This window comes from Balaenoptera physalus (genome assembly GCF_965194825.1).
Source record: "Balaenoptera physalus genome assembly, chromosome: 12".
Classification (NCBI taxonomy): Eukaryota; Metazoa; Chordata; class Mammalia; order Artiodactyla; family Balaenopteridae; genus Balaenoptera; species Balaenoptera physalus.
In genome coordinates, this window is record NC_138897.1 from 21,269,049 (window position 1) to 21,287,403 (window position 18,355).

The 18,355-nt window shown below is 37.4% G+C and overlaps 1 protein-coding gene and 1 long non-coding RNA gene across 2 annotated transcripts in view; one reads left to right on the plus strand and one right to left on the minus strand.

The window, feature by feature from the left end:
- The first annotated feature begins 2,452 nt into the window (after positions 1-2,452).
- LOC309639451 lies at positions 2,453-8,577 on the plus strand. Its single transcript, XR_014251658.1, has 2 exons — positions 2,453-2,721; positions 5,144-8,577. It is a non-coding gene; the product is annotated as an uncharacterized lncRNA (long non-coding RNA).
- Positions 8,578-8,669: 92 nt separating this feature from the next.
- DCC (DCC netrin 1 receptor) overlaps positions 8,670-18,355 on the minus strand; it is a 1,180,955-nt gene continuing 1,171,269 nt past the window's right edge. The window contains exons 28-29 of the mRNA XM_082416529.1: positions 12,564-12,706; positions 8,670-8,788 (exon numbers count right to left, since the gene is read on the minus strand). Of these exons, the coding sequence (XP_082272655.1) occupies positions 8,699-8,788; positions 12,564-12,706 (233 nt within the window). The 3' untranslated portion in view covers positions 8,670-8,698. The remainder of the gene's footprint in view (positions 8,789-12,563; positions 12,707-18,355) is intronic.

The following is an 18,355-nucleotide window of genomic DNA, read 5'->3' on the forward strand; positions in this document are numbered from 1 at the left end:
AAATTTTTTTTTTCTTTTTTCCCTAGCTGTAAGGCCAATAAAACTTCAAGGAAGCATAGTATATGGGCCATTCTTACCATATTGCCAGTAATCTTATACAAAATGATCTTCAGATCACAAGTGAAAAGTTTATATCAACCAAAAATCCAGGCAAGTATCACTCTGGCTGCCTCAAAAAGCATCAGGCACCTAGAAGTTATTTATTCCTTCCTCTAATCTCTCTCTTCTCCACTACATTCATTTGTTTAATAAACTGTCAGAACAGAACTGGGCAGAAAGGGTAAGAGAGGAACTAATGTGCTTGGGCACATTTCTCTTTACAGTAGTCCAGGTAGAGGTAGAAAACAGAAGAGGTAGGGCATCTGTTTATTCTTGAGCTTTGCTTTTTCATATACTCCACCTGGCAATCAGGAAAAAGTCTATCGAACACGAGGGGAAATAAAATGGGGTCAGGAGCAATTCAAATGAACAGAAGGTTGACACACATTGATCTAAATAGATCTTCCTTCATTTCAGAGTAAATAGATTAAAAATACTTAAATCTAAAATAAAGATAAGAATGGGTTAAAGTAATGAGACATAAGAAGCTGATAGGATAATCCTTTTACAAAACCAGTAGAAGGTTCTTTCATAGAAAACTGATGTTTTCAAATTTATAAAAAAATATCAGGCCTTCCCTGGTGGCGCAGTGGTTGAGAATCTGCCTGCCAATGCAGGGGATACGGGTTCGAGCCCTGGTCTGGGAAGATCCCACATGCTGCGGAGCAACTAGGCCCGTGAGCCACTACTGAGCCTGCACCTCTGGAGCCTGTGCTCCGCAAAAAGAGAGGCCGGGACAGTGAGACGCCCGCGCACCGCGATGAAGAGTGGCCCCCGCTCGCCACAACTAGAGAAAGCCCTCGCACAGAAACAAAGACCCAACACAGCCAAAATTAAGAATAAATAAATTAATTAATTAATTTTAAAAAAATCAGCTGTCTGAAAAAGAGTTGGAGTATAATGAAGAAAGAAAAGGATGGGATAAAAAAACAGCATGATGAAATGAAGGAGGCAATGGGTAAATAAAGGAAGAATTGCAATAAAATTTAAAATCCAAGTGCACAATTAAAACCATTATTGGAGGCAAAGATTTACAAAAAGCAAAAGTAGTGATGTGGATGACCAAGCTGAGAATATGCAAAGGATGTTTAGAGAAAAGAGTAATGTGTGAAAAATAATGAGAAGTTTAATGATGGGATGGAAGTCAGGAAATATTTGTAAGAGTTACAGATGCACCTTTAAAACACATCAAAATAAATGGAAATGAGTAATTAATGAATTGAAGAAAATTTCCATGCAAGAGAGCAGTGTCAACCTTTCTGAATTCCAGCTCTGGGTAAACCTCTCTGATTTTCCAATTTCATTCAGATCTATTAAATTCTCCTACCTGCATATTAATGCAATCTACTATCTATCTTCATTATAGCATTTTAGGGTATTTAAGATAGAGAGTATATCATTTTTTGACTACTCCAAAATCCTTCTTATAAAGATATTTGCAGTGGAGAGAGTAGCTAGTTTATCCCTTAACCTTCTCCTGTCTAGATCAAACAGCAGTAATCCATTTTATTTTTCTTGAAATAACTGGTTTTCCATGGAGATACTATCTCTGATAGCTTCTGTGAAAGCGTGACATCCTTCTGTAAGAGATGATTACATAAATTGAGTATGTGAGGTAAAATAGACTATTGTAAATATGTCATTTCTAGGGCTTGCATATCAGTTTAACATTTTGGTGTTAACATATATTTCAGGAGTCATAGAATAAATATCAGCATTTATAGAAGATGGCTCTGGAATATCCTTATTTGGAATTTTTTAAATTGTGGTAAAGTATACCTAACATAAAATTTAAAATTTTAATATTGTTAAGTGTATAGTACGGTTCAGTAGCATTAAGTATGTTCACATTGTTGGGCTACCGTTGCCACCATCCATCTCCAGAACTTTTTTCATCTCCCAAAACTGCAACTCTATACCTATTAAGCAATTACTCCTCATTCCCCTATCTTCCTAGCCCCTGGTAACTACTGTTCTGTCTCTCTGAATGTGACTACGCTAGGTACCTAATATAAGTGGAATCATACACTATTTATTCTTTTGTGATGAGCTTATTTCACTTCACATAATGTCCTCAAGCTTCATCCATGTTGTAGCATGTGTCAGAGTGTCCTTCCTTTTTAAGGCTGAGCAATATTCCATTACACACACACACACACGCACGTGCACACACACATATTTTGTTTATGTACTCATTTGTTGATGAGTTCTTGGGTTGTTTTCACCTTTTGGCTATAGTGAATAACAATGCTATGAACATGGGTGTCCAAATATCTCTTAAGTCCCTACTTTTAATTCTTTTGGATATATGCCCAGAAATGGAATTGCTGGATCATATGGTAATTCTATCATATGGTAATTCTATGTTTAATTTTTTGAGGAACCACCATACGGTGGTTTACGGCAGCACTAGTTTACGTTCCCACTAGCAACGCACAAGGGTTCCAATTTCTCCAGGTTCTTGGTGATCTTAACCACAATTTTTTTCTCTCTAGGTGGAATGATTATGCGTTGAAGAAGATGGGAAGAGCTAGGTGGCCTTTAAAACCCCACCTGTCCTGGCGCCGGTGATGCATTGGCTTCAAGCAAACTCTCTGAATAGTTCTCTGCTTACCCAAAAGAGTTAGTAAAACTTTTATTAATATGTGATTTTCTCTTAAAGAATAGATTACACGTCCAACTTCATCCTTCAATACTCATAGCCATATATTATTCAGTGCATATGTGTCCCCATGTTCTGCTGTTGACACGATAAGAATGAAATATCTTGAGGATGGAGAGAGTATTATATTTACTTGGTGTTGGCATGTTGAAATGGGAACAAAAATAGTACGTCTTTGTCTTGGGTTAAATCCCTAAAAACAGCCCTTGACATGAAGATTTGTGTAAAAGTGATTTATTATGAAGTGCTCCCAGGAGAAATCACTAGGGGGAGAGGGGGAGAGGGAAAGAGAAAGGAGGCAAGCCAAACATGGGTGCTATATCTAGGGTGCAATATTGTGGAGCAGTATCTCCCCACAGAGAGTTACTCTGGCTCAGTCCTGCAGGGGGACTCTGGACATGAGTTGGCTTACACTGCAGAATTGTCTCAATGAGGGCATGGGGGCTGGAGTATTTACCAGCTATTGGTGAGATCTGATCTGGAATTTCCAACTCTCCTGTGTACGTAGGCAAAGCAAGTTCTGGCAGCCAGAGGCAGCCCTCCAACACACATGGGTATTTATTGGCTGTTGGGATAGAAAGCATACTGGGCGTGTGCATGAAAAGGATCCAAAGGGACTGACAGTCTCTGATACACATGTCAAAAAGGCAGCATGTATCCTGAGGATGAGAATAGACAGGCAGGGGTTAGGGTCATGTGCATTTCGTATCAGCCATTTAATATAAATAACATGAAGAAAGAAATTTGTATCAAAACTTTATTTATTAAACAAAAAATGCACCATTGGAATAACATTTCTATAAAAAATGAATATGAGACTGTTCTACAGTGATTACAAAACCCCTTTTTCCTCGTGTAGTAGTATACAAGATCATGTGTAGAAACAGTCATCGTTTTAAACTGTAAGCAAGTTTCCTTTCTCATAGAACAAGATTTACACTTAAATATTGCAATCACTAGTCTAATTTGGTTAACAATGCTAGAGTCTGACAATTTAAAGAAACTCTTTGTAGGCTCAAAATACCTTTTTGTAAAAAAAGGCATTTTGTAGCAACAAAAAGTTTCTTTTTCCACTAAGGCTAGTTAAAGCTGTAGTATACCCATTTCTACCAAATAAACCTATCACTAGCACACTAACAATTTGTTTGAATCGCAAAGCCCTTTGAGAGAATGAGTAGCATTGATCTGTGAAATGCTATCAGAATATTGTAGGTTTGGTGGTATTGTGTTTGAATGACCCTGGAAAGGGAGAAGGCGGTGATGACGGTGATTCAATGGAGGCTTTGCCTGGGCGTATCCTCATACTCAGCAGTGGACGATGCTTTTCCAAAGTGGTCCCTCTGAGATATGGAACACTGCAGCTTTAACAGCCGTATCTAGATTCCCAACCAGATCTCCCTTTGTATCATAAATTATCCAAAAAGAAGCCACTCTAAATAATAAATTAAATATTACTTATAAAAAGTACACCCCAGACCCACCCACCCAGCCCCCAAACAAGCTGACAACTCACAAAGTTCAGAATTGTCAGGTTTACCCTACGATAATAAAAAACAGCATTTCTCCTCCTCCCCAACATTCCTTTCTTGCATCTGAGAACACACTTGCAGCACACACTGAGATACCTTGGCCCATGCATCTGTGTTTGCGACATCTTGTAGAGTTTTGCTGTTGCTCTCCAACCAACGAAAAAATCATAGGATGACAGTGTACAAAGGCTCTCTACTGAGAGCAGGAGAAATCCTTCAGAGAGTGCAACTAGAATTCCACCAAGTGAACATTATGCAATAGCGGCAACAGAGAGCCCAGACAACAGGCTTAGTGTGTGCTCTCCTGTATAATCTCACTGACGAGGAACTACTCGGCATTTCTTTTCAGAATCAGGACGTTTTGGAAGCAGGCATTTGGATAGCAAGTTACACTGAGGCATGGGAGCACATATTTCAAATGCAGTGGAATATCATACAAAACATCTATCTATGATTTTTCCAAAGTCTGATTTAATTTGAAACGCTGGAATCAAGTGAAAAGCTTTTCTGTACACTATGAAAGTGATTTCTGAAAATTACCAGAGAAATACAAATTATTATTATTATTATGAGTAAAATGTTGCTTTGAAAGTAATTTTAAAAAGAGATGGTAGACTTGAGTGTATGACTGCTCAGCTGCTCTAGAATGCTGGGGGTTCTCTATTGTGTTATAAACAGGCTAGGATACTAACCTCTGGCTTTAGGGATGGTCTGCATTTAGATGAAGTAAACTGGTCCAGGAAGGGAAAGCAACCTTGTTCCTCATCTATTTTAAAGTTCTGACGGTTTTGTTTTTTATTAACACAGCTAAAAGTAAGGAAGTTTTCTATTTTTTCTCTCTCTCATGAACTAGAAATGGACATTCTGAAACTACAAGGTGTCTGAGTCTGGGACACAATTTTATCTAAAAGGTAAGGTGATCTCTTTAGTGGTGGGTTTTTTTTTTTGTTTTTAGTTAGAATTCCAGTCCAGCAGTCATGTATGAGACACTCTACTACATTTGGAGGAGGCCTGAAGACGTTTCTTTAAACAAAGTCAACAGACAGGTGTATCACAAGGGTGGTAGGAACGAGCAACCATCTTCAAGCACAGACTACGAAGGCTTCCAGAAAGACTTGTACTTAGATTCTTTATCAGAAAAGCCAACGAGTGCCAAACGTTACAGTTTCCAAACGTTGTCTGGAATGACACACTAATGTTGGACAGCTCTCCTTCTGTAGCTCTTACCAATGAAGGGGACGAAAACATGCATGTCATTGTGAATCACCCTTATTTTGAAGAGAATAATGTTATATCCATCTCCTCCCAGGAAGCCTTAATAAGTTCACCTCTTATATCCCTGGCTTGATATATTTCCTTTTTTTCCAGCTTGTTCAATTGTGTGTGCATTTTATAATGCCCAAATATAAAGTTCCATTATTTAAATACCCTAGAAGCTTATAGCTCTGCTCTACAAAAAGGTAGCTATGACTGGTTTCTTACTGAATGTGGGTCACTAAGAAATATTTAACTTTTAGCTAGAGCATCCTCCAAATATGTTTTATGCATTTTGAGCTCTCTGCATCTTTGTGAGTTTAACAGATGCACAACTTTCTAGAGGAAAGAAAATAGCTTTCTTATCAGTATGAAATGAAAACTACCAAACTTTTTCAAGAGGAGGCTCTAGCCTGACAGTTCAGCAGAGTGCGGGGGAGGCCTGAGGATGCCCCGCCATGTTTTATTTTCTTCTTTTTTGGGGAGAAATGACTCCTGGCGGCAGAGCTGCTGGTTGGCTGTCAAGCATCGCTATGGGAGTCAAAGGGATTTATGAGCTTAAAGAGCCCTATATGTCATGAACCAGACTCAGAGACATTTCTTCTTGTCAAGAGATCAGGAGACTGGGAAATTAAAGAGTTAACCTATAAACTTGGGCAGGCAGTTGTACACACGCGTGAACTATCTGAGAGAACGGGAAGCAGAGTTGTACAGAGTTGCAGTCAAGTTGTTTCATCTTCAAACCATTGGGTACATGTCCCAAGAGTCTCTTGTGAGAATTTAAATGGATTCTACTATATATACACTGCATGGCGCTAAGATTTATTAGCATTGTCAATTACTGAAATAAACCATTGGATTTGTTTAATGAAGAAAGTTTCAAGAGCATCCACTGAAATCAAATAATGTATATTTTCAGATATTTTAAAAAATGTATTTCCTAGGGTCATTGACTTCAGAGGAGTCTAGAATGTTGTGGAAATGCTAGTTCTCTTGATTGTGCAGATACAGTCTACAGACTGAAGATGTGACTAATCCCTGAAATCCGAGATTTGTAGCTCATTCCAAACTGGACACTCAGCATGACCTTCCTTGGATGTCAAATGCCTTCAGAGTCTGTTCCATGTTTGTGAGGATTAGAAAGGGAAAGCCATCCTAGGACCTCGAGAAGATAAGGCTGGTCTAATGAACATTTTCTTTTCTGAGCTAATGGATTATTTCTGTAAGACAATATTATGTTATGAAATGCCTTGTTCCAGGTCAGTGGAGGGTTGTTTGCCTAAGCACCCTAGATGTTGAATAAGAGTTATCTGCCCCATAGGATAACATCACAATAGCTCTTCAGAAGGACTTCATGAAAATATAAGTAAATTGATCAAGCACTCTTTGTTGAAGGAACAATTTCACAAATGGACCGGACTTTCTAATGAACCATTTGAACAAGCCCTCTCTTTGACATAAGATCTCCTTCCCGACATAAAACTGTAAAAAAATAATCTGAATTATTACTTCCGTTACAGTGCCATTTTGCTCAAAATATTTCATTCAGGGATTCATCTATAATTACCCACCTAATAAAAGGAGCTATTAGGTTGTAAAGATCCTATCCCTTCCATGCTCTTTTAAAATTATGACCTACTCAAGCTTGAAATCAAAGGCAGAGCTGAAAGGAATAATTCAGCTGAAACTCTCTTATTGGGTTTTCAAGTTGCCTAACTGATAAATATGCAAACTGGCTCCCTTCTGGCGATTCAGCTGCATAAATGGATTAACTCCAAATGCAGCTGCAAATTCAAAAACTAAAAGGGTGCACACAAAATCTTTTTAATTTCACCTAGTTGCAAGCTGTAGATAAACATGGCAATAGGAGTTTAAGATTCTATCTCACAATGAAGATGCAGTTTTAAAGAGTATCCACTGGGTTTAGGATGTGTCACAAGTGTCAAGTGATGCCTTCCCCTCTGCTGCTCTCTGACTCTGGGCAGGCACGGTGCAGGAGGTTTCCTTGACAACAAAGCTTGGTGGTTGTCACCTACCAACACGGCCTGCTGTAAGTCACTGAGGACTCTGTTGGTGGAAGTGACATCACTCAAGAGAAGGTACTGTTTGAAACTGCCTTCCATTCTCCTTCCCTTCCTCGTGATGGCTCTGCCATTTCCACAGAGGGTTTCAGGAAGGTGGGTCAGGAGGCCATGGGATGTGTGGAGCCAGCCACCTGGCCAGGGCTGGTTGCCAAGGGGAACTCAGGGAGGGATGGGGTGGAGGGGGGAACCCTTCCAGCCAGACTCCTGAGGGAGACGGACTTGGTGAAGCTTTGAAATATCATCACAGTGTGGTATGGCATGAAAGCCACCCAAATTAAAGTTTCCTATTACAAGCTTAAGCACATAATTATCATGTGTCTGAAAACATTGCATATTGTATCCTCTTTTAGGAAATGGACTGGTTGCGGGCAGGATGCCACTGGTTGCAGATTTCTAAATGTTCCTGTTCTCCAGACATCAACGTTAACCGAGAGTGGAGTTACCAATACTTGCTAAAATGGGTGAATTTTACAGCCGCTTGCTGAATTCCACCACCTGTGCAAGAATGACTTGAGTTACAAAACGTAAGCATTTGCTGCCTTTTGTTTACTTGTTTACTTTTTTGTGCTGTCAGAAAAACATCCAATCCTTTGGTGCTATGTAGTGAGAAAATTCCCATGGGTGCTTTGTACTCTAAATTTGAAAATAAAATAGTGAGCTTGCACTGATTTGCCATGGCAGGGTACAGGCTTCAATAATGCACTTGCATTTTGTAAGACTAGACCTACACATAGAAGAAAATGACAGGCCTTGATGAAGGAAAACATAAGCATTTGTCATGACAGTGTGGTCACTGCAGTGGCAAAGGCCCAGGACTATTCTAGCAGCTTCAACTTTGACATTGCAGTGAAGTTGTATCTTTGCTTTTGTTAAGGGACCCCAGAGTCATCATTTTGAAACTCCTGATGCTTATTCCTTCTGAACTGCTTCAGGATCTTCCAGAACTCAGTGGTCCTGATGGTTAACCTGTACACTGGATAGAGTTCTTGGACACAGGTGTGCTGTTTATGGGTAATTGGTAATGCTGCAAAGGTCCCGGAAAATTCACCTCATCAATTCAGCAATGTGTGTTAAAAGGCCGAGCCTGTGATAGCGTTAAGTTGCTTCATTAGCCCTTCCAAACTTGCCATTTGTTCACTCAAATCATCCTGTTCATACACCTACAGAGAGAATGAGAGCAAAGAATTAGTACGGGTGGATATCGGTGCACTCCTTTTGTTAAGGCAGGGCCGTGTCTAATTGATTCACCGTATTCTCATGCATGGTACAGTGGCCCATAGCCAGGGGCTGTGGACTTAGCATATCATCATTGAATGAAGATGCTGGTAATAAAAGAGGCAGTGATGAATGATTGTCTGCTATTTCACTGACTTCATCCTTGTGATGAGGCAAAGACTTTAGTGTCAAAAAAAATCTTGGTTCAAATCAAGTTCTACCAAACTGTGTGATCTCGGACAAGTTAGTAAACCTCTCTGATGTGTAGTTCTCAGATGTAAAATGATGATGATGATATCTATTTCGTAGGCTATTCTCAGCATCCTGTGACGTGTTTAGTGCTTATCAGTGTTCAGCACATGGTACATAGTCAGTATGTTCCTTTTCCTTTCCATTAGGATATGAACAGCATTTATGTCATCAGGTTTCCTTTCTTTGTAACACCACATAGGCACTTTTTTATGTGTGGGAACTTGACCTGACCAGTGAAAAGTCTGAGGATTATGACCTTAGTCTGTGTGTGAAAACAGAATTCTCACCCCAAACCAGAACTGGCTCTGTGCGTGGTTGTAAAGGTGACCTTATGACACGGTTTGATTGGTGGATAAAATGGAGAGCCTGAACTGCAGAATCTTAGCGACCATACTGTCTGTAACTCTCCCTTACTGTGAGCCACTAGAATCGTGTCATTAATAATACCTCGCTGTTAGTGAGCACAGACCCCCTGGTCACTAGCCTCGGGGATTTGGATTCAGTAGGTCAAGGAAAGGTTAGAATCTCTTCCTTTTGTAAAGCTTCCCAGCTAAGTTTGATGGTCAGCCAGTGGGGAAAACAAGACTGTGGTGTTGATTTAAATCCCAGTTCTTCTATAGACTTGACCTTTTGAGTCTGTCTCCTTATTTGTCGAATGGGAATAGCAAGCTTGCCTCACTGGGTAGCTGGGAGGATTCACCAGGTCAGTTTGGTGAGTGGTAAGTAAGTGCTCAATAAATGTTAGTATCTTTTTTCTTTTCCTTTCTTTCTCGAAATACCCTTTGTTTTGACTTAAACATACCGACTCTACCTGATTATTCTTGGTTAGCTCATTCATTCGATGAACTTATTGAAATTATTGAACCAAATTGAGGCCTGAGGCATGATGTTTTGCTCTGTGGAGGCCAGGAAGCATTACTCAGTACTATGGTCAGAATGTATATTAAGTACTGCCAAATAAACACCCTGGATGCCATGAGAACACAGGTGGAGAAGATATGCATAAAGCCACTCCAGCCACTGAAGAAACAACTTGTGGTATTAAACAGGATGGAAATGGTACCTTCCTATAGGAATCTCAGCCTGCCAGTGAATGATTTGGTCATGTAATGTGTAATCTTCAGAGTTTAACAGGGATTGAAAGATGTTGCCAATTTGGCCCAAAAGACTGACCTATGTATGAGGAGGGATGCTGAAGTGAACTGATTAATTTGATAACTCCTTTCCCAAAATGATGTCATAGTTATCTGTGTTGTTTTCTCAAATTATTTAGATCTTGTCCAATACAGCACCCTCAAGCCACATGTCGCAGCTATTGGATTTTCGAAATGTGGATAGCCTGAATAGAGATGCATTGTACACGTGAAATACACATCATATTCTGAGCACTTAGTATAAAAAAAGTAAAATATCTTGATAATTTTTTATATTTATTGCATGTTGAAATGATAATATTTTGGAAATATTGGGTTAGATAAAATATATCATTAAAAGTAATCTCACCTGTTTATTTTTACATCTTTTCATGTGGCTCCTAGAAATTTTTAAACTACACATGTGATTCACATTATATTTTTATAGGATAGTGATGATCTAGATTATTTGTCCCATTTCTATATTTCCTTTAACATATTATATAATCTTATTGCTCTTCATATTTATTATACTTTTGGCTGTCACTCCTTGGAGTCACTATATTTTTTTAATCAAACTTTTAAAACAGTTTTATTTTATTTTTTTATTTTTTATTTTTAGTTTTTTGGCTGCATCGGGTCTTATTTGCAGTATGCAGGGTTGCAGTACACGGGCTTCTCTGTAGTTGTGGAGTCCAGGTTTTCTCTTCTCTAGTTGTGGTGTGCAGGCTTCAGGGTGCATGGGTTCTGTAGTTGTGGCGCACAGGTTCCAGAGTGCATGGGCTCTATAGTTTGCGGCACGCAGGCTTTCTAGTTGAGGCACGTGTGCTCAGTAGTTGTGGCGCGTAGGCTTAGTTGCCCCGTGGCATGTAGGATCTTAGTTCCCTGACCAGGGGTCAAACCCACATTCCCTGCATTGTAAGGCGGATTTTTTACCACTGGACCACCAGGGAAGTCCCTTAGAGTCAATCTTAAGTGCAAAACTGGGCCACCTGACATGATTCCTTATGAGATGAGATATATTATATAAATTTAGGAATTTGATCTGAATTAAGATATGGCTAACAACTGTGACACTAAACTATTGCAATACGTAAACAGCTATATCCTGACAGAGCAGTGCATTAGATTCTTGTAAATTTGAATCTTTTAAGTATGAAAGTATGTTAATTATATAACATACTTCTGCAAACATTCACACACATACACATATCCAGATTGATCTCCAAGTGTTAAAATATTTTATTATTTGTATACTGAAAACAATAAAATCAAGAAAAAATTTACTGTTAATTCAAATAAGATGATTCTAATCTGTTTTTTTTTTGCATCTTTTTTTCCCCTTCTAGTCCGTCCTCTAATTTTTCAAGGTATCATATGTGTTAGTACCTTAGCCTTCTTTTAAATGTTTTCTCTTGAATTATATTCAGAAACAGTTCAGAATTTTCTAAATTGCTGCCTTCAGGCAACATCTTTTTAAATCTCCCTCAAAAATGCATTGTTGGGGGAATTGTTTGCTTTCTCAAAATTTCGATTTTTTTTGGTCCCCATTGATTTTTTCAGAGTTTTCTAATTTGATCACTTTTTAGCTGCCTCCCTTAGTTGGCAAACTCTTCTCTTATTAAATAACTAAACTTTCCCCTCTTATTTTCTAAATATATTAGTTCCTTCTTTTTTTTTTCCTTCCTAAATTCCTTCCTTCATTTCTTCATTTTGTGTTTTCCTCTTCTCAATTCTGTATTTCTAGGCTATTTTATGATTTTATAAGTGACATGTATGATAACTTCAGAAAGCTCCTCAGAGTATAGCTTTATTACTATTTCTTTATTTTAAAGAATAATTATATAGTTATATTTCCAGGTATGCCAAGGTGTTTCATCTCATTGATGAAAATGTGTGTGTGTATAATTTTTTTTTTACATCTTTTAATGTGGCTCTTTGAAAATTTTAAATTACACATGTGGTTCACATTATAGGATAGTGATGATAGTGTCTATCTATCTATATACACACACACACACACACGTGTATATTCATATATATACACGTGTGTGTATATATACATATATGTATGTAAAGTCACTCATCCTGTTGCTATCTGCTTATATTTATAAGATTGCCTTTAAGTACCAACGATTTTTTAATATAACTAAATCCCTGATATAATTTTTTTCCCTAAAGTTTTTTCTCTTCATATATAAGTGCAGGAAAACAGAACTAAACAAACAATAAGAATGACAAGGGCTTGGGGTTAATGGAGAGTGCTGGTTGGCTTAGACTGTATTGCACAGCAGTGCTTCCCTTAATGGGGCATGAATTTGAAGGATGGTCTTACATTGGCTGGATCCTCTGTTGGTTTGTGGCTCTCCTCAGACACTTCAGGGGCTGTTGGCACAGATACAGGAAGCAAAGGAGATCTTGCCTTTCCAGCCAACCCAAGAGAGGCTGTTTTGACATGAGTCTTGGGAAGAGTAGGCCCTAAAAAGAAAACACAGAGTGATGAAAGTACTGTATAAAACACCCTGGAACAAACTCTCAAGCATGTAAGCCGAATCCAGTGGGTTGGCATTGATTTTAGGTTATTGTTCATTCTGTAGTCTAGAGATGGATTCTGACACAATGAACAGGCTTATTTTATTTCTACTGAATCGAAAACAAATCCCGATTAGCCTCTCCAGATGAAGCTCCACCGGTCATATGCAATTTCAAGTGGATTTCAAATCTCCCTGTGAAAGGTTGCCTGGGAGTTGCAGACTGTTCATCACACCTTATAAAGTGTCAGCCCAGCTCATTTGGGGCCAGCCTCAGCTTTGAGCCAGAAAGCCCTGTGCTAAACCACCTATATAAGCCATAAACTGTGAGTGCCAAGGAATATTTGTGCAGTTAAAAGAGATGGTTGCTCTGATCTGCAAATGAGTGTTAGATGTTATGGTACAAAACAGTCCTTTATGGCTAACCTGATTGAATATCATTATTGATTTTCTTTCGGAAAAGAAAAAAGATATGATTCTGTCCTGATGAGTATTAGTTTCGCTCAATGAAATACATTCTAATCGCCATGAAAATCATTTGAGTAACTGCTGAGTTTCTCCCAAATGATATTTCAGCCTGCTATAAACAATGGCTACCTTTTCTTTTTGGGTCTAAAATTTGCCTTGTAAGTTCTGCTTAGATTATAGCAGTAATATAACTTTGTCCCTATAGTCTAAAATAAAAATTTCATAAAGGCATATCGAATCAGCTAGTATACCTCACATGCCTACGGACTTTTGTCATTCTTAGTATTATAACCGAGACCTCAGCATAGAAGGTACTGAAGTCATCAAAAGAAGTTTGCCTCAGTTCTCTTCTTCATCAGTGATGATATTTAAGTTCTAATGATCCCAATGGCGTACTATATATTTTGGGGGAAAAAAGTTATTTTGACCATACTTTCAAAAACATAATTCTAGTTAATAAAACTCAAAAGTTATTCTACTATCAGAGAAATAAGGGGTATTTGCTTACTGGGAACGAAAGAATGCAAACAATCTAGGAGGCTAGCAATTTGCTAAATGCTAAATCCCAACAAAAGCACATTTTCTCATACCGTGGCCTAGCATTTAATTCCTTCATATTTATATTCTTTCACTCTTTTTCTTAAACCAAGGCTCAAAGTCTGCAGTTAGAATCATTTATCACTAGAGGGTGATCTGAGGTTTTTGGTAACTCATATGAGAAGAGATATAGAGACAGGAGAAACAAGAATCATTTTCTTAAGGAAGGAATATTTATGGAGTTCCTACTAAGCTCTAGACTTATGCTAAGCATTTTAGTTCATTTTAGGCAAAATAACATAGTGCAGAAGAATTTGCTACTTACCAACCCAATCTGAATTCAGATCCTATAAAGCCTAACTACGTACTACATATGTAATTCCTTGTTCAACTAATTTCTCTTGCCTGTTTCTTCATCTATAAAATAGAGATAATAATTTGTGAGGATTGATAAGATTACATATTTAAAGTGGCTGCTTTCCTGTAACTTGTTCAAAGAGAGCTAGCTATTATTAATATTTAATTGCCAAAACAAGCCTGCTAAGTATTCTATCTCCAGTTCATATATGAGGATGCTGAAATGAAGAGAAATGGAGTAACTTGCTTAAGTTCATACATTTCAAAAGGGCAGACAGAGCAAAGATTTGCAACTGAGCAAATTAAGGTTTTATCATTGATATTTTGATCTAGTCCATCCAATTTAAATGAGGTTTTCGAAGAAGCAATGTAAAAGAAGATGAAATCTAGTTCAAGACTATAAGTAACCTGAGGGTAGAAACTATTTATTGTATTACAGTTTCTCACAGTTAAATTATGTTTGAATTTAAAGGGGAAACAATGAACTTCAGCATTAATTTAAACTACTTTTATTACAATGTTGTTTAAATTTATACAAACATAAAACTTGGCATAACGTTTATAAACTTGTAGTTCTAATACTATGCTATAAAACCAAAACATGTTTAAAATTAAATAGCAAAGTCCTATACACATAAGTTTGGTACTCACTGCTGCGCCACAAGTGATTTTGGGTTTGTCTTACATGATAAATTTTCACTCTCAGTTTTTTTCTCTTTGAACAATGGGCAAACCTTCATTCTTCCAGAGAATGTAATGCCAGCTAGTTTTCGTTAGATCTGAAGAAATCATTTTATATAGTAAGTCTGCCTCTGACTATAAACACAGTGTTCCTAGAGCCAACTTAGTTGTAACCCCAAATACAAAGGCAGGCATTTAAAAACCCTGGCAGAACGATGCTATAAAATGGCCCTCTACATACTCCACCTTGTGTAATTCACATTAATCTTATAGATGATCACCTAAGGGAAAGCACAAAGTTTAAAGAGGAATTTTCATACAGTACTGGTGAACGTTGAGAATGTATCTGTTGAACTCCCACTTTGAATTTCATTTTCTGAATTCTGTTTATAATCCCTTCAAGAATGTTCACAATGTTCTGATGAAAGCTGAATGTAGCTTTATTGCCATGGAAAGTTGTTCCTCCTAGGTCACATTCCGTGAGTCACCTCTTCCTTCCCTGCATTTAGTAGAACAGAGTAGCTGCATTTCAACAATTAACACTTTATGTATATATCTTTTATATGTTTTGTTACAATTTTGACTTTGATTTCCTTGATGGTGTATGGTGAAATCTAATTGATTTTGAATTTTAAATTTTAGGTTTTTTTAAAATTGAAGCATAGTTGATTTACAATGCTTTGTTAGTTTCAGGTGTACAGCAAAGTGATTCAGATATATATATTCTTTTTCAGATTCTTCTCTACTATAGGTTATTACAAGATACTGAATATAGTTCCCTGTGCTGCTATATGGTAGGTGCTTGTTAGTTATTTTATATATAGTAGTTTGTATCCGCTAATCCCAAACTCCTAATTTATCCCTCCTCTCCATCCCTTTCCACTCTGATGTAAGTTTGTTTTCTATGTCCGTGTGTCTGTTTCTGGTTTGTAAATATGTTCATGTGTATCATTTTTTAGATTTCACATGTAAGTGATATCATGTGATATTTGTCTTGGTCTGACTTACTTCACTTAGTGTGATAATCTCTAGGTCCATCCATGTTGCTGCAAATGTCATTATTTCATTCTTTTTTATGGCTAAGTAATATTTTGTGTGTGTATATATATATATATATATATATATATATATATATATATATATATATATATATATATATCTCACATCTTCTTTATCTATTCCTCTGTTGATGGACACTTAGGTTGCTTCCATGTCTTGGCTATTGTAAATAGTGAACATTGGGGTGCATGTATTTTTTCGAATTAGAGTTTTCTCCAGATATATGCCCAGGAGTGGGAATCACTGGATCATATGGTAACTATATTTTTACTTCTTTAAGGAATCTCCATACTGTTCTCCATAGTGGCTGTACCAATTTACATTCCCACCGACAGTGCAGGAGGGTTCTCTTTTCTCCACACCCTCTCCAGCATTTATTGTTTGTAGATTTTTTTTTTAAAACATCTTTATTGGAGTATAATTGCTTTACAATGGTGTGTTAGTTTCTGCTTTATAACAAAGTGAATCAGTTATACATATGTTCCAATATCTCTTCCCTCTTGCATCTCCCTCCCTCCCACCCTCCCTATCCCACCCCTCTAGGTGGTCACAAAGCACCGAGCTAATCTCCCTGTGCTATGTGGCTGCTTCCCACTAGCTATCTATTTTACATTTGGTAGTGTATATATGTCCATGCCACTCTCTCACCCTGTCACATCTCACCCCTCCCACTCCCCATATCCTCAAGTCCATTCTCTAGTAGGTCTGTGTCTTTATTCCTGTCTTGCCACTAGGTTCTCCATGACCTTTTTTTTTTTCCCTTAGATTCCATATATATGTGTTAGCATACTGTATCTGTTTTTCTCTTTCTGACTTACTTCACTCTGTATGACAGACTCTAACTCCATCCACCTCACTACAAATACCTCCATTTCATTTCTTTTTATGGCTGAGTGATATTCCATTGTATATATGTGCCACATCTTCTTTATCCATTCATCCGATGATGGACACTTAGGTTGCTTCCATGTCCTGGCTATTGTAAACAGAGCTGCAATGAACATTTTGGTACATGACTCTTTTTGAATTATGGTTTTCGATGATAGCCATTCCGACTGGTGTGAGGTGCTACCTCACGGTAGTTTTGATTTGCATTTCTCTAATAATTAGCAATGTTAAGCATCTTTTCATGTGCCTATTGGCCATCTGTATGTCTTTTTGGAGAAAGGTCTATTTAGGTCTCCTGCCCATTTTTTGATTGGGTGGTTTATTTTTTTTGAATATTGAGTTGTATGAGCTGTTTTTATATTTTGGAGATGAATCTCTTCTCAGTCGCAGCATTTGCAAATATTTTCTCCTATTCTGTAAGTTGTCTTTTCATTTTATTTATGGTTTTCCTTGTTGTGCAAAAACTTTTGTTTGATTAGGTCCCATTTGTTTATATTTGCTTTTATTTCTGTTGCCTTGGGAGACTGACCTAAGAAAGTATTGCTACGATTTATATAAGAGAATGTTTTGCCTATGTTCTCTTCTAGGAGTTTTAAGGTGTCATGTCTTATATTTAAGCCTTTAAGCCATTTTGAGTTTATTTTTGTGTGTGGTGTGAGGGTTTGTTCTAACTTCATTGATTTACATGCAGCTGTCCAACTCTACCAACACCACTTGCTGAAGAAATTATCTTTTCCCCATTGTATAATCTTGACTCCTCTGTTAAAGATTAATTGACCATAGGTGTATGGGTTTCTTTATGGGATCTCTGTTCTGTTCCAGTGATCCATATGTCTGTTTTTGTGCCAGTGTCATGCTGTTTTGATTACTGTAGCTTTGTAGTACTGTCTGAAGTCTGTGAGGGTTTTGCCTCCTGCTTTGTTCTTTTCCCTTAGGATTGTTTTGTCAATTCTGGGTCTTTTATGGTTCCATATAGAATTATATGTTCTAGTTCTGTGTAAAAAGTCATGGGTAATTTGATAGGGATCACATTAAACCTGTAGATTGCTTTGGTTAGTGTGGCCATTTTAATAATATTAATTTTTCCAACCCAAGAGCACAGAATATATTTTAACATTTCTTTAAATACTCTTCAATTTCCTTTATCAATGTTTTATAGTTCTCAGCATGTAAGTCTTTCACCTCCTTGGTCAGGTTTATTCCTAAGTATTTTATTTTTTTGAGGAAATTTTAAAAGGAATTCTTTTTTTTTTTTACTTTCCCTTTCTGATATTTCATTATTAGTGTAAAAATTGCAACTGATTTATGTATGTTAATCTTGTATCCTGCTACCTTGCTATATTTGTTTATCAGTTCTAGTAGTTTTTGTACGGAGACTTTAGGGTTTTCAATACAAAGTGTCTTGTCATCTAAATATAATGACAATTTTACTTCTTCCCTTCCAATTTGGATACATTTAATTCTTATTCTTATCTGATTTCTGTGGCTAGGACTTCAAATACTATGTTGAATAGAAGTGGTGAGAGTAGGCGTTCTTGTCTTATTCCAGATTTTAGCAAGAAGGCTTTCAGCTTTTCACCATTGAGTATTATGTTGACTGTGGGTT